The sequence below is a fragment of the Colletotrichum abscissum genome (genome assembly GCF_030869225.1).
Source record: "Colletotrichum abscissum strain IMI 504890 chromosome Unknown Scaffold_1.1, whole genome shotgun sequence".
Taxonomy (NCBI): Eukaryota; Fungi; Ascomycota; class Sordariomycetes; order Glomerellales; family Glomerellaceae; genus Colletotrichum; species Colletotrichum abscissum.
Window position 1 is genome coordinate 1,409,254 of NW_026849987.1, and position 23,919 is coordinate 1,433,172.

General features: G+C 53.6%; 5 protein-coding genes across 5 annotated transcripts; 3 read left to right on the forward strand and 2 right to left on the reverse strand.

Moving 5' to 3' along the window:
• Window positions 1–829: 829 nt before the first annotated feature.
• On the reverse strand, window positions 830–10,080 carry CABS01_00436 (phosphatidylinositol 3; the record flags this gene model as incomplete). Its single annotated transcript, XM_060533817.1, has 6 exons — window positions 830–3,287; window positions 3,471–7,938; window positions 7,989–8,326; window positions 8,382–9,770; window positions 9,828–9,981; window positions 10,029–10,080. 6 exons carry the CDS (start codon window positions 10,078–10,080, stop codon window positions 830–832), a joined length of 8,859 nt encoding a protein of 2,952 aa, XP_060406331.1.
• Window positions 10,081–10,740: 660 nt separating this feature from the next.
• CABS01_00437 (uncharacterized protein) lies at window positions 10,741–11,013 on the forward strand (the record flags this gene model as incomplete). Its single annotated transcript, XM_060533818.1, has 1 exon — window positions 10,741–11,013. The coding sequence occupies one exon, from the start codon at window positions 10,741–10,743 to the stop codon at window positions 11,011–11,013; it is 273 nt and encodes a 90-aa protein (XP_060406332.1).
• Window positions 11,014–11,044: 31 nt separating this feature from the next.
• Window positions 11,045–16,231, forward strand: CABS01_00438 (uncharacterized protein; the record flags this gene model as incomplete). Its single annotated transcript, XM_060533819.1, has 4 exons — window positions 11,045–11,234; window positions 11,299–11,922; window positions 11,975–16,113; window positions 16,175–16,231. 4 exons carry the CDS (start codon window positions 11,045–11,047, stop codon window positions 16,229–16,231), a joined length of 5,010 nt encoding a protein of 1,669 aa, XP_060406333.1.
• A 654-nt stretch (window positions 16,232–16,885) lies between these two features.
• On the reverse strand, window positions 16,886–18,233 carry CABS01_00439 (uncharacterized protein; the record flags this gene model as incomplete). Its single annotated transcript, XM_060533820.1, has 2 exons — window positions 16,886–17,073; window positions 17,123–18,233. 2 exons carry the CDS (start codon window positions 18,231–18,233, stop codon window positions 16,886–16,888), a joined length of 1,299 nt encoding a protein of 432 aa, XP_060406334.1.
• Window positions 18,234–20,229: 1,996 nt separating this feature from the next.
• On the forward strand, window positions 20,230–23,739 carry CABS01_00440 (DNA polymerase family A; the record flags this gene model as incomplete). The annotated part of the gene is made up of 2 exons (XM_060533821.1): window positions 20,230–20,404; window positions 20,459–23,739. 2 exons carry the CDS (start codon window positions 20,230–20,232, stop codon window positions 23,737–23,739), a joined length of 3,456 nt encoding a protein of 1,151 aa, XP_060406335.1.
• Window positions 23,740–23,919: the final 180 nt, after the last annotated feature.

Below are 23,919 nucleotides of genomic sequence, written 5' to 3' on the forward strand. Positions count from 1 at the left end.
TCGTGGAGATGGGATGGTGTGGGCAGGGCGGGGTGGCCAGGTTGAAATCGTAGCAGGCAATCTTCTTTTGAGTGAATTGTCGGGTGTTTGCAGAGAAGCTTGTCACAGAGAGGTTGGGGAGTACAAAAGTCGTGATTGCGGGAGAGTTGTCGCGGAGTTAAACGCGGAGCTATGGACGCCATTAATAAATCACCACCACCACGGTCGTTAGCATCATCCATTTAGCACGTCCCCTTATCGTCAGTGACAGGGATTAGATAAGACATGGACCCCACCACACCTCACTTCTCGTCGTCACGTCAAACGGTCCCACCACAGTAAACACCCGATCCCATTGTCCCCGGGCACTCCACAATATGCTTCACTCAAGTCTGTACTAGTTAACAAGATTGTAACGCCTACTTACCTGCTTAATATGCCTAACATTCTTATTCTTTTTATTTTTTCTACCATTTCTGCTATTGTTATTGTCCTCTATATATTCATTAGGGAATACTCTTTAAAGAATGAATAGGGATAGGGATAATAGGCACATGGATTATAGAAAAATAGCCTGGGAGGGTACCGATAGAGCGGCAATCGGATTAACGCCCACTTGCTTGGGTAAGGTACCGTATTAAAAGAAGATTACTATAGAGTCGCCTTTCCATAATAACATTTAGTAGACGTTACGATAGCGTACTTTTCGGATACCTAGTTGTGTCAGTCTTTATGCACCCCTCTTCTTGCCCTTGTACAGGCATAGAGATATAGAGGCGCAGGCGTGATCGCCTCTTCAAAACTGATCACTGAATGCATTGCAAAATCTTCGGAATGAATCTTTGATTATCTATGCATACGCTGCCCATCCCGAGTAGAGGACGGCAAGATTACTTATGTCGGTCGCTTGGTTGATCAGGTCGTTGACCGTTGCTGTTACGCTCAACGTCGTTGACAACTTCCCCCGTACCACCTCCAAAGCCCGGTTAGCCTCCGACGGCTCATTGACCTGCTGCCCCTTTTTACCCTTCCCACCGTCTTCATCACCTTCGTCGTCGTCCCTGTTGTATTCATCTCCTTGTACTTCTCTCTGTAGTTTTGCCAGGCGGACGGGAGAAATGGACCATGAGTACAAAGGATCGTAACGCAGGACGTCGAGTATCGTCATGATCGAGTAGGTCTCCTCACGCAAGGCGTGTAGTGTGAACTCGCAGCAGCGCCGGAAGACGCCCTCAGTCCCAGTGATGCCCATTCCGTCCACAATGTCTCGTGTCAGCCGGAACGGGACGAGTTCTGGCACGGGGAGGATGCGACCCATCTCGAACGCGACACCCAGGTCGATATGCACGACCTCACCCGTCTTGCTATCTAGCAGAATGTTGTGGCCGTGCCTGTCGCCGAGACCGAGCACATGGCCAAGCATTGAAATAGCTGCAGTCGTACGCGTGTATGCGAGGCGCTTGGCAAACCACTCGTCAGGATCGACAAAATTCTCCATGAAGAAGTATTTCATCACGGGATGGAACTTGTCTATGACTTTCCTATAAGCGGTAATCCGATGCTCGACAGTCTTGCCTTGCGCATTAGAAATGTCTTTTCTGCATTGAGAGCCTTTGAGGTCCTTGGGAAAGTATCTCTCGTGGGCTGGCATGAGAAAATCGTGCAATGGAATGGTATTGGGGACAAACTCGATCAGCCCAGATGCCGATGTCAGAGGAAGGACCTTGTACGTGCGGATCCCAAGGTTTCTCTGCTGTGCCGAGCGATGCAGTTTAAGAAGATCCGACACGGCCGCAAAGACCTGCTCCATGATGGCGTCTTGACGGAGATCGTCGTTGCCGCCCTTGACAAGTTGTCGGTATTTCTTGCCATCACTCCCGACTGCCGTAATGATCTTTGGCGCGCTGACTCCAGACGCAATCGACATCTGCGGGTCTAACTTTGAGATGATGGGGACATTCGAGTAGTCCATGGTCGCTGACACCTCGAGCTGCATGGTCGGGGGCGGGATCTTGTACTTGGCCAGCGCATTTTGAAGCGATTGGGCCGAGTGAACGTCCTTGAGCGCCATCTTTTGTCCAGCCTTGAACTTATTAGAATCTCGGTCGACAGCCAGGCGATGGTAGTAAGAGCTCGTCCTATCGATCGCTTGCCATATTGCCGCGACAGACTTGGCAGACTGCAGCAGCGATGCCACCTTCTCCGTGGCTTTGAGTCTTAGGACTGCCACTTGATCCTCTTTGCGGGTCTTCACCTTTGTGCCTGACCAGATCTGGTACATCCCATGGTATGGATGCTGCAGACAAATTTTGTAGACGAGCTGAATCAGGAGCTTCTGGAAAGGCGAGCTCGGTTGATCCTGTAGTCTAGAAGACAACTGATTCATCAGCGTTGCAAACTTTCTCGTGGGCGTCTTGTCGAGGTGTTTCTTGACGGCCTCATTGGTCTCTGGCTCCTCGGAACGCTCCAGCCAGAGAGCCGTGAAACGTAAGGCATCATTATTATGATCATCAGAGGCGGTAAGTGAAAGGAGATAGTTTTCCAGGCTGAGCCGCACAAATTCGCCTCTCGTCTGCTCCATGCGACGGAGCTTTTGCTCGTCCAGTCCTAGCCATAGCCGAGCGCGATTCAGGTGACCCTGGTATCTTTGTTTGAGATGGGGATCGCGGGTGCTCGATATGAGGTCCTGAAGTTGAGAGACTTCGTCACTCTTGCCCTTCCGCAAAGTCTGCAGCCTGGCAAGATCCTGCAAACTGTCTTGGTCTTGCAACTGCTCGTCACAGAACATGGCGAATTGATGGTAGACATGCCCAGCTTGCTGTCCCTGGCTATTCCCTTTAAGATCTTTGAGAGCGGGTTCGAGGTAATTTTTCTGGATGTCATGAGGGTTCTCCAATTTGGCTACCGACACCTGGTAGCCAATTTTCGACAGGAGATCTGAGCGGCTCACTGGAATTGTCTGCTTCTTGAGGGACGAGTCGCTATCGATACTTTGTAACATGCGAATGGAAGGGATCATTTCCCCATAGTCCCACATTGAGTTGGCTGTCTCAATCTTGATGGCGGCATCCACCTTAACGCCGAGCTCGTCGCATGTACCGATCAAGCCGACAAGTAACGTGGAGAGATTCACACACTCTTGCGTTGCTTGATGGAAGCGATATATCCCCGAGGACATCAGCATGGACCGGATCTCGATTTGTCTGGCCTCGACTGTTGACAAGGCCTGGGCGCGAAGCTTGGGCTTCTGTCTGATCAAGCTCAATGATGTCCCTCTACAAGAAAGTAGGTGGCTGACATCTTCGTACCTATGGTTTGTCAGTTTGATCGTATTCGCGCAGAGATATTCAATGAGTAGCGGCAGCGGGAGATCGGACACCCGAGCAGAAAGTGGAATGGTAAAGGCAATGATAAAGACAATGATCAAGGCAATGATAAAGGCAATGTAGCAGGATGAAGAAAAACAGGGGGGGACCCAAGGTTTCACATACCTTCCGTGCCTCATCCACTGGCCATGTCGTTCGAACTTGCCAAGCATGCCCTCCAGCTCAGAAAAGTCAGCCACGTTGGAAATATCATCAAGCTCTGTCAAAACTGCGAGAGCGCCGAGATGCTTGCGAAGGCTGGCTGCATTCAGGCCACGATTGACAAGACTGCGCATGGTCTGGCTGAAGCCGGCATAGATGGCATTGCGCACAGAAAGCGTGTCAGTGGCTTGTTGGACATTCTGATACGCCTTGTAAATGGTTACGGCACAATTGTCGGCGGTTGATGGGACAGGGAGATTCCATAGCTCCAGTCGGCGTGCTGTCTGGAAAGTGTCCTCCAAGGATGCTTCATCTCCGTCGTGGCTCTGTTGCGTCTGTAACAAGGAATGAGAGAGACCCACCAGACCCAAAGTACCGAGAGCTCTGACAAGACACTGGCTATCCACCTGTGATGCAGGGTTCCTTGTCCGAATGTGTTTGTCGTACTGGGCTCCTCGGAAGACCAAGTTCTTGGAGCCGTCCTTCTCGTAGTCCAATCGAGCCAGGAAACTTGAGAAATCGGCGGACTGTGGGAGGCCATAGTACGCATCAGGATCGTCAATGTTCTCAAAAATCGAAAGAAGGACTTCAGTAGAATCGTCCTCACGGATCGCAGATGATCGCCTAGACGAGCGAACTGTCTGAGAGGCGGCAACCTCCGTGAACAGCAAGGCGGTCTTATACATACCGCAACGCGAGGCGGCAGCGGCAGCGGCAGCGAAGTCGACATCGAGCCACAATGCCCGGTCCGCGATGGATGTCTCCTGAGGAATGGACTGTGTTCTGAGGTATAGTATTGTGTTGATCAGCTGCTTCTGGTTCGTCCGCGCAGCATCATCCTCGATCTTGAGCCACTCTTTGGCGGCTTCCGACAAGTTGCGCTTGATGTGGGGTTGCTTATCCAGTTGACTGTATAAGGCCAGGTGGACGATGAATGGAAATGCATCTTGGGCAAAACCTTTGACGTTCTTGAGAATTGGCACCAGCGCGCTTAGGACAGTGTACTCGGAAACCGACTGCGCAAGGTAAACAGCGAGCTGCTGAACCCAATCAGAACTCTCCACGTGATCCCGGAAGAAGACCTGCGAATCAGGAACAATCGGGGACAGGACAAAGTCGGAAGGAGGCGTGCGATATTGAGCCCAAGCGGAGGCCAAGCACAAGGATTCTGTCAAGATCTGCTGGGCGGCAGAGACTAACGCACCGTCCTCCTGCGCTGCTGCTTCTGACACGACTGCCCTCAAAGCCGATTCGGCCAAGCCTCCGATGGCAGATTCTTTGCTCTGTGTAAGTTGTTGCAGTAGACTCAGCAGTCCCTTCTCGGAGTCATTAGCTCCTGGTGCAATCCTGCTGTACTGTGATAGCTCGGACTCTTCCAGAAGTTCAGCTTGAATTTCTCCCGAAGCGGCGAAAGACCTGCCCATAACGCGGCCTGCCCACGCGAGATACTCGTCACTGAGAGCTAACGCATTGCAGCTCTTCCACACAAGTCCGGTGTGCCGTAGGGCCTCCTCATCGTCGGAAATTACATCTTGACGACCTGTGGTGGGCACAGCGAAATCTCCACACAATAAACCGAGTGCTAGATTACGAGCTGCCTCGTTCAGAAGCTTCGACTCGCGTTCGCCATCCCTGAGAATCTCCATCAGCAGAGTGCTCTCGTGCGTGCCCTTCTCGGCGTTTCCTGAAGATCGAATTTTGGATGCAGACTGGGTAATCAGTCGGAATGCCTCCCGTTGCTGCTCATCGCCAAAGTTATTCGAGTCGTAGCCAGTGAGATAGGAACTGAACCATGAGTGGAAAGTCTGGGCTTTGCTCATGGTCGCCTTGAATTGACTTTCTTGGGTTGTACTTGACTGACTGGACTCGAGGAAAACTCTGAGAGATGCTAGAGTAGACAAGGCGTAACCAGCGAGAAAGGATGGGGTTTGCTCGAGATGGTAAGCCCCTTTCGTGATGAGATACCGACTCACACCAAGTGCATCGTCGGCACATTCCGAGTCCACAATGAACGGCCGGACGGACGAAAGTAGCATTTCCAGAGGATAAGCTTCCAACGCGACAGGGCCGGCAAGAGAAATCAAAACTCTGACCTTGCGCAGCACGGAGCAGGCGTGAAACGAGCCCAAGGCAGGGTGGACAGTATTGAAAATTCTCCGGGCGACCGAGACAACCAAAGCCGGTGTCCAGAGCTCTTGTAGCTCGTACTCCGTGAGGCGACACACATGGAACAGCTCTCTGGTGAGGTATTTGGCCCTGAACATGGGTTGTTGATTAGGCGGTAGGGCGGTTGTCGACTGAGATAACTGCTTCATCTCGTCCAGTGCCTCACAGGCGTATTCAAAGCTCTTGTCTCTAGAGAGATGCTTCTCGATGGGGTCTTCTTGGTCGAAAAGATCCAGCAACAAGGCAACAATGTCGGCAAAGTTCAAATAAATTTGATCGAGGAATGGTTCGTTACCCAAAAGCGTCCGAACCCACGTCTCGCCGGTTTCGACTTTTTCGCCTTTAGAAATAGGCGTGCTGAGCTCATGTGCGATAGCGTATGCCATGATCTTTGTGAATCCTTGCGTCACCATGTCGACTAGGGAGATACCCAGGCGCTTGGAAAGAGACTCGACGTCTTTGTAGCGATGGCGCATTATCTGCAACGCTGTCGTCTCGGTCTGCGCTTCCTGTAGAAGGCCATTAAGAGTCGGAAAGCCAAAAATCTCATATGGTATGTCCTCGATTTTGTTGATGGCTGGGCCGTTTTCGTCGTTTGCGGGGGGCGCAAGCCATGTGTATAGCAGCTGGGGGCTAAATATTCTGAATAACTCTTGAGAAGAGGACAGACAAAGGGCTTGCGAAACCGTTCCCAGGCACCGTTTGGCATACTGACTGGACTGCATGATATTCCCCGGCGTCTCGAAGATGTGATACGTGCATCTCCTGAGCAGGGTTGGCCAGCGGCATGCGAGCTGAGACAGCACAAAGAGGCGGAACGCGATGCCTTCGAGGTCTTGGGAGTTGGTAGGAAGACTGTTCAGAACGTCAAGAAAGATATCGTCATGCATCTTAAGTACGTAGGAGCTGAATACGTCCGGCAAAGCGGACCCGATGAAGAACTTGACGGGCAGCGTGCCGCTTTGCATGATTGACAGTAAAGTCGTTCGACAAGAGTCTAGGCCAAGATTGCTCCCATACTGTGGGTTGGTCCTCAAAAGCGCAAGCAGCAAGCTCGAGAGAGACATCTGCGACAGTGGGGAAAGGAGGTTATTGGGCAAATATTTGCTGACAAAGTGATGGTACAAGTCGCCGAACATCTTGGCCACGGGCTGTTGGTCGTCCTTATAGACCGGCATGAGGCTTTGCAGAATCCTTAAGCTGGTCGAGTGAGCTACTTCGCAACAGGAGTATTCGGGCTCACCCATGATGTCGCCTGTTCTTTCAACGACACCGATCGCATCTTCTTCACTGATCGGCAAGTCAGACTCGAAGAGCTCTGAGGTGAAAGTGCTACACAACATGAACTCCTTGTCAGGGAGCGACAGAAGCTGTTCCATGAACACCTTCCCGTTGTCTTTATGCATCGATGCAAAATGGTATAGACGTTGTATAGTTTCATGTATGAATGCTTCTCCATCCAGGCTCAATGAGATGTTCGAGCGGGGGACTTCGGATAGCGTAACGCTGACTCTGCTCTCCTGTGAGTCGAAATCATCGTCCACATCCATAAGATCTTGGTCCTGTCCCGAGGATTGCCGCAAGGATCTCTCTTCCACGGTTGCTGTCAGTGTCAAGATCAGCCTCAACAGTGGAGCATGTTCTTCGAGGCTGTTGATGCCCGTTGTGTTAAGTGACGGAAGCACCGGTCGTATTGTTCTCAACAGAAGCTCGAAACTTGTGTTGTCACTCGAGTTCGAAGCAGCACTTATGCTGGCCTCGGAAAGCTTGGCCAGGAGACTTTCGATGTCTCGTGACTGACCCGAGTTCAAGTCGACAAGCTGGCTGGCAAGGAGGATGCCTATGATATTTGCAGAGAAGAGACTGTAAAGTCGGTCTGAAGACATGGGAGCGCCTCCCTCTGACCCCTTTCTCGCCCACGAATCACAGAGGTCCTGCAACTCCTCGACCTTTGGGAACAGGAGCTCCAATACTAGTCTCTTTGCGGCATGAAAAGAGGCATCGTTGGCCTGGACTGATTCGGAAGTGTTCGAACGACAGCTCAGGAGGGTGCGTGGCTTCGATGCTGGTGGTGCGTCCAGCAGCAGGAGGTATCGTGTTAGGACTGCTGTGTGGTACTGTGCCTTCCACACCTCGCAAATGGACCCTCCGGTCACTGTCAAAGGTGTCGGTGTCAAAACTCGTGCGCCACAGCAAGCCCGGATCAGGTTGGCAAGTTCATTAATCGGAGCGTGGATAGAGCAGTCGCGAGCATAGCTCCAGTCGGCTTGAGAAAGGTTAGATTGGTGAATAGCTCCAGCTTGTAGAACGACGTACCTGGATTCCATCTCTGGAATATCCATCGAATAACGTGATGATTTGTTGACTGGCTTGCGTTGGGTAGCTTGACGTTTCTGAGGGACCGTAAATGAAACATGAGGGTAATGGAAGAGTCCACCAAGAGGGCTGGGCCGTTGGCGTCGGCAGTCGTGACAATGCTGTTGATGCCATCGGAAACATCGTGGTAAAGTACAAGGTTTCTTTCAAGGACAGTGTGCAAGAGTACGCTGGCGGCACGACTGGTACTAGGAAGACCGACTGCTCGAGCAGCTACTTGCCATAGCTGTCTCCATGAGTCTGAATTATCGGCCGACTTGACCTGTGATATTGCGGAGCTTTGCGTCCTTAGCTTTAGCGATCTTAGTTGTACACAGTTTAGAGGCGCCTTACCTGGAGCAAGCGAGCATAGCCCAAGATACTACCGTGGAGTCCTTATCGCCAGCAAGGCCGGCGAGATCAATAACAAGATCCGACACTTCAGCCACAGAGAAAGTGTTTAATTGAAGAAGGAAAGGCACGAGCTGCAAGGCGAGTATCCGTGCTGCCGAGTTGGGTGACTGCAGTTTTTCCTGCAAACGCGTCGCTGCAGCGTGAGTCTTGCGCTTTTTTCGCGGTTGCTCCTCTGACGACTGTGATATATCCTTGTTGCGGCTCTTCCAAATGATTCGCTCCAAGATGGCGAGGTTCTGACACAAAGCCCATCCTCGCTCTCCCTCCCGGTTGTGTATACGAAGGCCGAAGACCTCTAGTGTGAAATAGTCCTCGGGCAACCTCTGGGGGGCGAATGTGAGATCATCGAGTTGAAGCTGGGAATGTTTGGTTCGCCGCGAGTATTCCAGCCATAGGGAATCGGCGAGTCCTATTATCTCTTTGCGGGCTGTGTCGTCACCCTCGAGGCATACAAGACGCTCAAGATGGAGGTGGATGATCAACATGGTTTTCAGCATCTCGTCCCGGATCGAATTGAGCATCCCGTCTTGAGATGCTGTTCGCGCCTGCCACCAATGACTTATCAGTGGCACAAGGTCTCTGGCCAAGCTGGCAGCCCGAGAGATGTCGTTTGCTTGAATCTCGACAAAGACTTTGTTGATTGAAGCAAAGCTCAGCTGAATCACTTGGCTCAACCCAAGGTGGCGTAGCTGTAGTACCTGGATGATCGTCTCGGATAGATCAATAGATCTTTCGTGAAGCGGCGCATTTGGCGGGCGGACGAGGAGGTGGATGCAATGAATGAGGTCCTGTACGGTACCGCGATGGATTTGACCCGGCATCCTCTGGCTAGCATTGATGCTTCTTCCAGTAGAGAAGCCCAAAGATGCCGTGCCCGGTGCTGGAGATCCCCGTGAGCCGGAGTCTCTGTCAGCATGATCGAGATATACCCGCACGGCATCGACGCAGAAGTCGACACAGTTCTTCCATCCGGCCGCATCCAGTGTAGCAAGCTGCTCGACATTCGCCTGATGGGAGAGCAGGGCGAGGATGGATTTGACATAGTCTTTCAACAGTGGCTCCACGTACGGTCCGTCCCCGGATCCAGGTGGGCAGGGTAGAGCCTGGGTGACGTGGTCGATGAGAGCAAGCATCGTCTTTCTCTTGAGCTTGCTGGCAGAAGCTCCGTGGCCAACAGCAAGCCGAAGGGCCTCGGCGCATTTGCCCAATCTGCCTCCCGCTCCTGCAGCCGTCGTCCGCTTGCCCCCGGTATAGGTCTTCTTCTCACTGATGGCACATTTGAAGAGGATCTCAAGTATGCGATGGTAGTGCTTGTCGCGAAGGGTGGATCTACAACATTCGTCAACCAAGGCCAAGAATGGATCAGTGATAGGGGGAATTCCTTACAAACTGGCCGATTTGCCCTTTTTGTCCAGAAGATAAATCAGGTCTGCCATATGTTCAACATCTCTGGTCCTGAGCAGTCCACTGTTGTCATCAAGGAGAGACTCACCATCCAAACCAGAAGAACGCTCTCTGAGGTTGCCCCCCTCGATTAAATCTGCTGCGCTGTCAGTTGTGAAATTGCATGGCAGCAGTGTTACTAACCCAGCGCATCATTAACAGTGACGTCCCCCGTCTTGATCTTTGGAGGCGCCATTGTTGTTATATGCCATCGTCCTATGGCCTCGTCAGTGAACAACTATTCCCAAACGAATGTAAACAGAGTTGATAGACTCGGACACACGATTAAACGAGGGTAGAGCGCGAGGATGAAAAGCGAGGTTGCAGTGTATGTACCTTCCTGCCTGCTGAAAAAAAGGTTTGAGTGCACCTTTTAATGTTGAATGTCACGAGCGTGCTGTTGAGGCAGGCGTAAGCGTGGTGATTGTAGTATCGAGTAGTCGCGACGGAGCTTCAAGTGCAGCAGTGGCAGCTCACAAGTCTCAATGATACCACGAGGTGATCATTTGCTGGCATGCGGCTGACTTATCAAAAAGGGTGAATGTGTCGCGCAAAGCTCAGGTATGACACTTGATGAGCTTCCAGAAGATCATTCGGTGAGACGCAGCACTTCATAGCCTGCAACGAAGCTCCTTCACAGATAGATTCCTACAGCACCTGGAGAGCTCCTTGCGCCACCTCAGGTACCTTCCTTCCTTCAGCTTGTGACTTTCCCTGGTCCCTGCCCAACTGCAAGCAAATTACGGCAGAAAGTTTCACCACCTACCCGAGGCGGATAGCTTAGGTACGTCTCTTGTTGACTTCGGCGCGGAACATCTGGAGGGGCCGCGAATTTTTCTCGACACAGCAGCCGCCAATGCACCCAATTGGACACTGGAAGTCCAGGCACCCACCACCATGGACACTGACAGCACCGACCGTTCACGCGCCTGCGGCAAGCCATACTTCCAAGGTTGAAGGACAAGCACCTCTCGTTGCTGCTGAGCTCCACACTAAAATTCCCGGCATCTCGAAAAGCGTCGCCCGCGCAGACCACTCACGACCGAACAAACGAGCAGATCCGGTCGCCTTTCGCCAACGCGACAGCTTCGCGGCCTCCCCTCATCTCATGACATCAACAGCTTTTTGAGGCCATGCAATAGCGCGCCCAGCACCTCAAAATGGCCGAACCGAATACCCTCGAAGCTTTGCAGGCTTTCCACCGCGACTTGGCTGCCATTCGCGATGGTCGTCCCGAAGGCGTTGACTCCTTGGACAACCCCGTTATCCAAGCCATATTCGAAAGGGAGCTCGAAAAAACATGGCAACGGCCTGCAAGAGATGAGAAGAGCCGTCAGGCTGTCAAGTCAGGTTGGTTTGAAGCTCTGTAGCTTCCCTGTTTAAACGTGTACACTGACACAGCTCCATGCGCCAGGCAAGGTTGTGATTGACGAGGAGGAATATGCCGTCAACGACGAGTTTCAGCAATTGGTCCTCAGCCTCGCCGACGAAGCCGAAATAAACGAAATCGATGCCATGCGATGCCTATTGGATTCCGAGGATGACCCCATCGCCATCGCTCGCCCACTGCTCGAATGCGCTTTGATCAGGGTTCACCAACAACGAAGATACACTCTCGACAGTATTCGACTCATGTTTGAGATTGATGCGCTGGACGACGACGAGGTTGATCCCGAGATTCTCAATGGTGTGCAGATGTATCTGTCCGCGACCGTCTTTCAAAGCCTGCCAGGCGAGACGGCTTCTTCGCAAAAGAGGCTGATTCCAAAGTGCATGTCGGCGATCCAGGATGTTAGGACATGGCTCCAGAAGATTGCCGACAAACTGACGGCTGCAGCCGTACTGATCAATGGCAGAGGTGGTCAGGTACCCGAGGAGATGGAGACGATTGAGTTCTCCCGCGTCAGCCTTTACCAGCAGCACGAGCTTCTTTCAATGATCCTGTGCCGCGCAATCGAAAAGAGGGATGCTGAAGTTGGCGACTTCAAGGCGTTCCTGCAGCTATTGAGCAACGTGGACAAGTATGACATTCTTCTTGGTAAGTACGACGACTTCTGCGGACGAACTACATCCGCTGACATGGGCTGAAGCGCATTTGTTCCCCGCATTGGGTGCGTACATCACACTATATGGCTCGACCGAAGGAGTTTCGAACCTGAACATGGCGAGACAACTCAATCCGATCATCTGCCCACAGGCCGATGAGACGACCCCTTGGCGCTTGGTGTATCTTCAAGCAGCTGTCAAGGCTTGGTGGCTATCAGAGTACAGCGGGTGGTACCTTGACGACTCGCTCCTTGGTGGCCTGGAAGGTGTTGATTTGGACAAGGAGGACAGACAGAGATCCAAGCAATTCTTGGAGGCTCTGAAAGATGGTGCTTTCGACTTCATCCTCTCCATTGCCGCAGATGTCAAGACGCCAGAGTGGGTCGACCCGTCAAGAATAACGATGCGCAACTGGCTCCAACGAAAGGCGCCTCCGCTCATCTCAGACTCCATCACCTTCTCAGACGAGTTTCAGTCGTCCTTGATGCTTCAGTTGGAGGTCTTTGTTGATGCCTTCATTTCTAACCTTCCTGACGTCCTGCGGAAGCTTCGCGTGGAGGAGGACGAGCAGCGTCAGCTTAGCCAGACACACGAACAGGACCTCGACCTGGAGCGCTTCCTGGTGATCATTGCCTACGCGTACGAGGGCCGTCCCGATGCCGCAATGAATTTCTGGTCAGACCCCGATAGCAATTTGGCTGGCTTCATGCACTGGGCATCACGGAGAGCCTCGACGCCGCTAGTCAGCTCGTTCTGCGAGATGCTGCAGGCCATTTCAAGCAACGAGGATTGCGCCACGGCCGCGCATGAATTCCTTTTGGACGAAGGCCACCATGCTTCTGGCAAGATGAGGCGGTCGCAGTCCCTCACGTGGCACCAGATATTCAGAGAGCTTGTCTTCTTCTCAAACAAGATTAGAGAAAAAGCCCAGACCCCCCAAGCGCCATCAACATACCGGCCTGGCAGACCGACCAGCGACCAGGCCGAGGCAGAGCCTGAATCTACCATGATGTTGCAGTCATACTTGCGGCTCATTACCAAGCTCGCGTCCGAGAGCGAAGCCCCGAGGCAATTCCTCCTCAAGGAGCCCAGCTTCAACCTCGTCGAGATGCTCTTCCAGCTTGCAAGCAGTCCGATCCCTGCGGATTTGCGGGCCGGCACATTCATGGCCTTGCGCGCTCTTATCTCACGGAAAACCCAAGAAGAGGCCAACATTATGTGGCAGTGTCTGGAGGCCTGGATGAACGGTGCCTACATTGTGACTCCAAGCCAGCACCGATCGCCCCAGAGCTCTCCCATTGTATCCATGGACACCGTCAGCGACGACATTTGCCACGGCTTCGACGAGCCCCACGCCTTCATCCAGCTGCTGATCGCGCTCATTTCGCCTCCGGAAGACAGTAGCCCTCTAAATGATGGCTTGCCATTCCCTGAGAACCTCGGCTCGGCGAATCGCATGCCGGGCATCGAAGTCTACGTCGACACTGTCATGGGCAAGGTTTTTGCAAACAAGGCCAACGAAGTCAACGATGTAAATCAACTGAGGATGCTTCGCTTGAGCTGCCTCGAGTTTGCAGCAACCTGCTTGGCGACATTCAACGAAAACCTCATCATCATCGCCAATGAGACAAACATTCCCATTGACTCGGCAATGGCCGCAACGGACCTGGCGACCTACGTCAAGTTGCACCCCTTTGCTAGAGTCATGGAGTGGATGTTCAACGACAAGGTCATTGCTGCACTGGCCCAAACCATCCATCAAGACGCAGTAGACGTCGGCAATGCCGCGCCCACATCACCAATTATTCTGGGCATTCTCAGAGCGGTGGAAGTCATTTCCAAAGTGTTGGATCTTCAAGCAACATTCCTTGATCTTGTGCGCCCAATCATCAAAATGCAGTCAAATCACCGACGGGCTCCTGTGGCCAACGCCGCATACGCGTCCTTCGAGGACGGTTTGGTTGGTCATCTGAGCTTGGTTGTCGACCTCGGGAACTACTGTGGCCTCGGCCATCCCGAGTTGACCCTGTCTTGCCTGCGATTGCTGCAAAAGATGACTGCATCTTTCAAGATCACTTCTGCGTGGTCGTCCACGCCAGGCCGCAAGAGCCACCGCAACAAGGCCATCGTCGCGTTGGAGGCGAATGGAGAGCACGAGGCCATTGCCCGGGCTCTCGCCGCGGAGCTGATCACGCCGCTCGACCTCGCCGGACAAGCCGAGTCACCCAACTACCTCACCAAGACTTACATACTCGAGTTCTTGTCGAGCTGCTTGGCCGCAAGCCCTAATAAGCCTACCATTGCTCACCTTCTCCTCGGGTTCACCTGCGGCGTTGACACGCTCTCGATAGCGCCAGATGGCACCTTTGCCGCAAGAGATTCGCTCTTTCACAGCATGTTGAGGCTTCTTCTCGAGAGCCCTCACGGTGATGCCACTTGCATGCGTCACTGGCTCATTTCACTGAAGAGCAGATGCATGCGTATTTTGCGCGTATTGTGGACGTCGCCGCTGTCAGCTCCCTTCATCATTGACGAGTTGCGGGATAACGATATCTTGTTCCACTTCCTGCTTCGCGAGGTAGTCATCCAACCTCAACTCCTGTGGGAAGAGCACGAAATTAGCATGCCCCAGTTCCCACTAACGGAAGGAGCGCCGACGTTCATCGACTTCCTTACGTTGCGCAGCATGAGCTTGGAGTACATATCGATGGAGCTCTGCAGCATTTCGCAGAGCCGAATGCCATCCCTCAAGCGACGCATCTTTGAGGCTCTCAATGGCCAGATTGTGGGCGAGAACAACGAACCCATGCCTATTCCCACAATCTTTGATTTGTACGACTTCTCACTACCAGACGGCATTTGGGACGAGACACTCCCTTCACTACAGTTTTACAAGGATCTGGATCTCAGCTCATGCCTCGAAGAAGACGACCACGGAAATCCCATATACAACGTAGAACGGGCGAAGGAAATTCTGCAACTCAAGCGCAGTGAACGAAGACACGACGGCGTCGTGCTCACGGCACAAGATTTTGCGAATCTGGAACGGGAAGAGGCGACAATCATTGAATATCTCATCTTCTCCAACCGGCAAAAGCGCATAGCGTCGCAAGGTCTAGGTGTCCTCAAGACCTGGACAAGCCTGCTCCTCGTCATGGTTGCATCGAACGAGTTCAAGGGCACCACCGAAGCGTCTTTCTACCTACAAGCGCTTCAGGCCATCCTGCCTGGCTTGGAGGCCTCTGCGTTTGAGCGGCCAGAGGAGGCCATGGAGCTTGCCAAGTTGGCCAGGGTGCTCCTTTTCAGACTTGACTTGACCGCGAAGCCTTCCCTTGACCGCGAGAGCCAGGCGATTGGCAGCCTGGTAAGCGACAAGCTTTACCAGCTGTTCCAAATTTGCCTGCAGGCTATTGGCAAGTGGACCGGTTCATCAGATCTCAGAGCAGTGTACTACAGCATATGCTACCGGTACTTGACGGGCATGGTAGACCAGGGACTTCTCGTTGCCGGCCGCCAGAAGACGAACAAGACTATTCAGATGTACGGGGAGAGGCTTATCAACGTCATTTGCGACGATGCGTATGGCAGCGACGCGGCATGTCAAACGGCTGCCTTCATCCTGCTCAACGCGTTGGTCAACCTCGGACGACAGGAAGATGACCAGCACATTGTGGAAACACTCAACCGACTCAACTTTATTGGAATTCTCGTTGACTCCCTGCGGACCATTCTGCAGGACTGGAACGAGATCATTCAAACCGGCAACACGGCGCAAGAGACGTACGTTGCCGCAAAGTTTGCGTTGCTCTTGCAACTCGCCCAGACAAAGTCCGGTGCCAAGTACATCTTGCACGCAAACCTGTTCCGATCCATCGAGGCGTCGGGCCTGTTCGCCGCGGACCCGGAGCTCCAGATTGATCCGACAAACCCCAAGGCACTGGAGAAGCACTACGAGCTGCTCGCAAAGGTTACGCAGGTCGTCGGCGCCGCCATTGTCAGCCGCGGCTCGAGCAACGTTCTCCAGGGTCGTAGGTTCCTGACGGAGCATCGCATGTTGGTGACACACACCCTTAAGCGCAGCGCTGGTATCGGCACCGTTGAGGGACAGGGCGCGTTGGAGGAGAATATCGAGGAGTTGGCTGAGGGCTTCATGGTCTTGATTGCCGCGACCGGCTTCCTGGAGGTAAGGATTTTGCTTACACCTCGTCGAGATTTCATGACACAGTTTGCTGACTTGTTGACAGTTTGAAAATGACGTGATGCCGGAGCCAAAGAAGCAGGGCCCTGTTTTATTCACCTAAGAACAACCGGGGTCGAGCCGCGCAAGGGGCCGTGTACGAGGCGTAATCAGTGGAAGAATTTGAGAAGAATCAAAAAGGGGGGGAGAAAAGACTTGAACATCAGCGTGGATGTCATCTGTGCATAGAACCAGGCGTTCGGGAGAAGGTCCAAAGGGTCGGACAGGAAATGGGACACCTTTGGCCGGAGGTCATACCTAGTCTCGTCGGGAAACATATTCCCCGAGGAAAGCATATTTGAATACAGAGTCGTGACGAGTGTAGATCTGTTTGCACATGAGTTTTTTGGCCGCTCGTGGTCTGTCCTGACTCTCTGTAGTTTTCTTCAAGTAGTTTCATAGTGCTCAAGACTCGAGAGTAGTCAGGAAAATGGCTGAAATGGGCTGTCATTTCGCTTTTGCTGTCCCTAAACAGGTCTAAGGGCTCCTCCGCTCGCCCTTCGTGAGCGCAATGCTGGTTGAACGGGTATCACAAGAAATCAATGACCAGGCCCTCCCGATTTCCCCCAAACGCACTGTAAATGCTAAAACCACGCAACCCTATGCTCTCCCTTGCTGTGTGTGTTGGCCAAAGATGTATGTACCGCCCGCGACTCGAAGAAGGCAGTCCAGGGGTGTGTTAAAATAAGTAATGGTGTAGAAGAGAAGGGAAAAGTCTTCAGGCTCGCTGTTTCCCTTGACGGCTTGCTGTCATCAACTTGAGTTCTAGAGGCCAGAAGCCCTTGGTCTTGCTTGTGTACTCGTTTCGGTCCTTGGTCTCGACTTTTTGTCGGCAGATCGGGCACTTATTCTTAGTGGCGTCGACGTTGAGTGCAGAGTGCAGGCACTCGGAACAGAAAAGGTGGCCTGCTAAGCATTAGTGCGATTTCCCAGTATAGCGCAGGTTGGCACATACCGCAGTGTGTTACTGTCAACGCAGTGACATCGTCCATGCAGATGACACACTGGAAGGCTGAGAGCTTGACCCTGTTGTCTTCCTTGGGCACTTTCACCTCCTCCGACGCCTCATTAGGGCCTGCCAGATCAATAATGTCCTCATCCTTCTCCTTTCCCTTTTTCGATTCTTCCTTTTCCTCGGCAAAGGGGTCGTCGTCTATGACTAGAGTATTGGTTGCTGTCTGAGTGCGCGTACCCTGGGGCTGTGATGTCCGCCGTCTTTTCGGGCCGGCAGAACCTCGAGACGGTGCAGAGGAGGGCGCAGCTCTCTTTCGCGATGTGGGTGCCGCGATCTCCTCCGGCTCGGGATCGTGGTCGGAACTGAGTATTGTGGAGGCTCTCCGGCGCGTCTGTACAGGCATTGTGGCTGGTACTTGTTCGTCGTCTGAGCTGACGAAAAGCGATTCTTCCACCTCGCTCTCGAAAGTAGTAGGATTTCCCGTCGGTACTCGTCCTACAGGTGGCGCGGCGGGAGTGTTATTGCTGCTGTTTCTGGTGAAGAGGCGGGTTGGTCGCAGCGCCGTTTCTGGAGGGCAGCGATGGGGAGGGTTTTGTAGGTTCAAGGACTGATTCGGTTGGTGGGTGCCTGGATAGGCTTGAGCTTGTTGAGGGTACGAGGACGGCGAGGAAAAGTTCCCATCAACCAGTGCCGAAAGGAACTCGTCACTGTTCAGGTCGTGGCCGGGCGTCTGCGGGGCGCCGTTAGGGAAAAGCGCTGTCGCGTCGAACTGCGAGAAATCCAGGTTGGCGGCAAAGTCTGAAAAAGAGGGTAAAGCTTGTAGGTGCTGGGTGTTGTCTGGTGTCAATATGCCCCAAGGGTTGACTGCGTGGTTACGAGACCGCTGTTGTTGCTGCTGTTGCTGAGTACCGGTGGTGGCGTTTAGAGGCCCTGAAGTCGTAGCCTGTGCGGGCTCTGAATCGTCGTCGTCGAGCTCGATGGGTGCCTGACTACTACCGCCTCGTGCAGCACCCCGGTCCAGGCCTTGGAGGTGATTCACAGATTGACCAGAGGTAGGTCGAGTCGGCTGAGGCAGAGGAGGCGTGGGTAGAAACGGAATGAGGCCCGGCATGGGAGGAATTAGGAGGCGCCGGTCGTCTGCAGCGCGAAAGGAACAATGTCCAAGGTCAGAGACAAGAGGTTTGGGGATCCCAAAAAGACAATGATTGATAGACAATGTGCATAGGGAACAAGAAGGCAGCTAATTACCTGACAGGTATCCGCTGAAAGGAGAATGGAGGTCGACAAAAGGGTTCTTCGCCATGTCGAAGTGACGAAGGGAAAGTGGTGGAGGGGAGCGAAGAAGGCGGGATGACGGTTGGACGTCCTTGCTAGTGTCGTCAGGTCGTTTCGGGGTTTAGGCGTCGGTTCGGCGATTGATTTGTTGCTGACCAGTGGCAGCGGGCTGCTGTGGACGGGCAATTGCTCCGCGACCTGGACGTTCTGAATGACAGCTGAAGCGGCAACTGCGGCCGTGTGTGAATCAGGTCAGCAGGGCACTTCTTTTGCCGGTGCACTGGTGGCGACTGGATGGGAGGGACACTTGAGTTCTTCCAGGTTCTCAGCGGACTTACTCATGGGCAACCTGCACTAATGAGTATTTGTGATCAGCCAGGGTCAAATCTGAGAGGAAAACAAATGAGAAAGGAAAAAAACCAATAATGTCCTCGGATCAGGATGTGTACACTACTAAGGGATACCTCTGTAGCTGCCTCGGGATTCCCGATTGCGTCAAGTGGCAGACGCAGCGCTCGGGTCGTCAGTGGACAGAGGAGAAAACGCGACTCGAATAAGAAAAGAAACGATTTAGGTGGTCCTCTCCATCTGTGTCTGCCTCTGCTTTGGGATCTAGGCCGGTCCCGGCGTTGCACAACACGGCTACATGCAGCCAGTCGGTCGCCCAGTGTCGGGCAGCTCACGCACAGCGTTTTCGCTCATTCATTGGTGTGATACGTCGCTGCAAAGTGATACCAGTTCCAAACTGGCTGAGGGCCTGAGACTGGTGCGGCAAGCGCGACACAACACAGGTGGCCGCCATGCCGCCATTTGAACCGGGCATCACCGACCCCAATTCTGTCCCACCGACACGAGGTGGGCGCAACACACGGCACAGGTGCCAAGTGTATGCTTCTCCAAGCAGCTTGGACGAACTGTGCCTGGTTCATTTTACTACCTACCATGTAGCATTACGGACTAGAGACATGCCTGCCCAAGATAAGGTAAACCCCCGTTAAGAGGATTATGACTGCCGGAGCGGGCCGGAGGCAATCGACCCACAGTGCCGACCAAAGTGGGGACGACGGGCGGCGACTGCCCTCGGAATCCGACAATTCGATACCCAGGTAGCCCAAGGCGTAGACCATGGATATCATGATCTAACTTCGCTACTTCATACCTTATTTTATGTGCTTACGTAGTAGGCAGATGAATGCACCAATCTAGTTGCAAGAAATAATGTTAAAATTCAAGAATTCACTTGAATCTAATTATGTGTAGTTGCAGTTGCTCTTGCGCTACTCGTCTTAATGTGTCAACGCATGGAGGTCAGGTGCTGTAGCTGATCCTGCACAAGAATCCTGATTGACTGTACGAATAGTGGTAAATTAAGATGTATGATGGGTTGAAAAGACAGTGTCCTTCGGGATGACAGACGAGATATTAGACGCAATCCAACTGTCTTCGAAGGTTGGAACATTCCACTTTTGAGGTCGCTTCCCCTGGCCCAGGCAGGCGGGAGACCCTGAATGCTCGCAAGGTGGGGGCGACCAGGTGAGCTGAGCAAAGCAGGCAATCCCAACGATGCCGATTGGCTGCCATCCTTGCAGCAGCACATGGACCCAAGCTAACGCGCCCCTCTTCCGCCCCCTATCGCGACGCCTATCGAAATGGTGACGGCAACTTTCGAGTTTTCGCCTTGCTCCTTGTTCGTCGCTCATTCAGCGCCGCACCTCTTAGTTTCCGCGCATCCTCTCCTTCGCATCCAGGTCATGCTGCGCAACCATATATCGACAATACGCATCTAATACGCACCCAAAATCGCTGCGGCATGCTGCAAGGACGATCCAGCGATGGTTGAGATTGCGAACCATGTACTGAGGAGTTCGACTGCGAGCTTCGTCCGCCTAGCTCGACACCATGCTTCCCGTCGCCTAGCATGGCGCTCTCACGTTCGGTGGCAATCCGCAATCGCTGCAGATGCCTCCAAGACAAATGACAATGCAGAACCACAACAAAGCCTAGCTCGTACGACCATGCGCCTGCCTAGATGTATGTCTGGTCATTCGCTAACATCTGCAGTCCCGTCGCAAGCGCGCTTCAACGATATCGGTGTCCAGCACCTCAGCGCTCATGTGTATAAACAGCTCTTCCCCGATGGAAACTCCCCGCCGCCTTCAGAACTTATCGAACTATCGAAAGACCATTTGCGCCGGCATGATTTACTCGGCAAGAACACGGACAATAGCGACCCCATCGCCTTCGATTTACCAGAGCTCCAAGGACGCACATTGGACGAGCACTTCTACAAGCTGGCCGTCGATTCTGCCGAGCCGTACCTCTCTTTTGCCAAACAATTTGCGAGGGCGAGCGCGCCGCCAAAACCGCGGAAATGGGTTCGCCGGAGTGGCTGGACCAAATACTATCCCGATGGCCGAACTGAGGCGGTCGATGCGCCCGACGAGTCGATGCTCTGTTTTGATACCGAAGTCATGTGGAAGGAAAGCTCGTTTGCAGTCATGGCTTGCGCCTCGAGCCCGACGGCATGGTACGCCTGGTTGTCCCCGTGGCTCCTGGGCGAATCAGAGTTTGATCGACACCTGATACCGTTGGGCGACCCGAACAAGGAGCGTATAATAGTAGGACACAATGTTGGATACGACAGGGCGAGGATATTAGAAGAGTACGACGTGAAGCAGACTCGCAACTCGTTCCTGGACACCATGTCGCTTCACGTCGCTGTGAATGGCATGTGCTCGCAGCAGAGGCCGACGTGGATGAAGCACAAAAAGAGTAGAGAATTACGAGATAAAATCGCGAGCGAAACAGACGACGTCCAGCTTGCGGAACTTCTAGGCAACAGTGCCTTACGGCAAGAAGAGGAGGAGTTGTGGGTGGAACGAAGCTCGGTCAACTCACTCCGCGACGTGGCCAAATTCCACCTTGACGTCAATATTGACAAGGCCGTTCGCGACGAGTTCGGCTCCCTCGACCGGGACGGCGTATTGAGCAAGCTAGACAACCTCCTCGACTACTGCGCTGCAGACGTAGCCATCACTCATAGGGTGTACCAGATTGTGTTCCCCAACTTCTTGGACACTTGCCCTCATCCCGTCAGCTTCGCGGCGCTGCGACATCTTTCGTCCGTCATTTTACCCGTCAACAAGACGTGGGACGCTTACATAAACAATGCTGAGGCCACCTACCGAGAGCTTTCTGATGCCGTTCAGGAGCGTCTCATCGGGCTTACTGAGCAGGCTCTAGCAATCAAGGACGACCCCGAGAAATGGGGGAACGATCCATGGTTGAAGCAGCTGGACTGGTCCGGCCAGGAGATCAAGATGGTCAAGGGGAAGAAGAAGAATGATCCCCCACGACCAGCCGCGAGACAAAAGAAGCCGGGCATGCCGAAATGGTACAAGGACTTGTTTCCGAAGAACGATGCCCCCATTGCCATCTCTGTACGCACACGTATCGCGCCTATCCTACTCAAGCTATCGTGGGATAACCACCCGCTTTTCTGGTCGGACAAGTATGGTTGGACATTCAGAGTGGCCTTTGACGAAGCAGAGGCTTACGCGCAGAAACAAATGATTGAGTGCGATTTCTCCGACTCTGACGCCGATGCGGCACTACTGAAAGAAGAGGCCATCTTTTTCAAGCTCCCCCACAAGGACGGGCCCACGGCACGATGTGTCAACCCGATGGCCAAGAGCTATCTCTCCTACTTTGAGAAGGGCACCTTGTCGTCAGAGTATGCATACGCCAAGGAGGCGCTAGAAATGAATGCGTCGTGTTCGTACTGGATCAGTGCTCGGGATCGCATCAGGTCACAGATGGTGGTGTACGAAGACGATCTGTCGGCCAACGGTGAGAATGCGAGCCCCAAGAAGGAGAAGAGCGCCGATGAAGTCCAGGGCTACATCTTGCCTCAAATCATACCTATGGGTACCATTACGAGACGAGCCGTGGAGAACACATGGCTCACGGCAAGTAACGCGAAGAAGAACAGAGTCGGATCGGAGCTCAAGTCGATGGTGAAAGCACCACCGGGCTACTGCTTCGTCGGTGCCGATGTTGACTCGGAAGAGCTGTGGATTGCGAGTCTGGTCGGAGACGCAACGTTCAGAATGCATGGTGGCAACGCCATTGGGTTCATGACTCTTGAGGGCACCAAAGCAGCCGGCACAGATCTCCACTCGCGGACAGCAGGTATTCTCGGCATCACGAGGAACGATGCCAAGGTCTTCAACTATGGCCGTATCTACGGTGCGGGCCTCAAGTTTGCCGGACAGCTGTTGAGACAGTTCAATCCCAACCTGTCCGAGCAGGAGACAAACGCGACTGCGTCAAAACTGTACGCTACGACGAAGGGTACAAAAACCACCAGATCAGTACTCAGCAAGCGGCCGTTCTGGCGTGGCGGGACTGAGTCATTCTTGTTCAACAAGCTGGAGGAGTTTGCGGCCCAGGAGCGGCCGCGGACGTTCGTCCTGGGGGCCGGCATCACGGAGGCCTTGATGCGCAGATTCATCAACCAGAACGGCTACCTGACGTCGCGCATCAACTGGGCCGTCCAGTCATCCGGCGTCGACTACCTCCACCTCCTCATCGTCAGCATGGACTACCTCACTAGGCGGTTCAATATCGATGCCCGCCTCGCCATCACCGTCCACGATGAGATCCGATACCTCGTGAAAAACCATGACAAGTACCGCGCGGCGATGGCGCTGCAGGTAGCCAACGTCTGGACCAGGGCCATGTTCTCCCAGCAAGTGGGCATCAACGACCTGCCGCAGTCAGTGGCGTACTTCTCGGCCATTGACATTGACCATGTCCTCCGCAAGGAGGTCGACATGGACTGCATCACGCCGAGCCACAAGACACCGATTCCCCACGGCGAGAGTCTCGACATCACCACGCTGCTCTCCAAGGGCGCCGAGGCCCGTCTCGACCCCGCCATCGTGCCCGACCCCTCTCACGCGCCCAACTTTGACGGCATCGAGTACACGCCTCGCACGCCCGTCATGGACACGCTCGAGGACAGGACGACGGCCGACACCTTTTTCCTCAAGGCGCAGATCGCCAGCAGCGAGGCGGAGCTGAGCCAGGTGCTCAAGGACAGGAGGACGGCGCTCAAGGCGCAGGAGGAGAAGATGATGACGCCCAAGCCGCCTAGGGCCAAGAAGGAGCGCAGCGTGTTGCCGTACCATTCGGACGCGAGGCTCGTGCCCACGATGACGGTCTCGGACGCGATCGGGAACAGGTTCTCGCGGTACGACGGGAAGAGCAAGTGGACGACGTGGCAGAAGGAGAAGGGCGTGGGCCGGTCGGGGCCCAGCTCTAGCTATAATGTAAGATGAGAAAGTGGTGGTGGTGATGGTGTTGTACGATGTTTGTAAATGCCCGGACGGCAACCTCTGTCGACTATGTATGTTACCAGAAGCCGGTGGTCTTTAAAAAGTTGGGAGCTCGATTGACTGGGAAGAAGCGAGTTGGTGTTTTGATGTTGGGTCCTGGCGTTGAGTTGTACATGGAGGGAC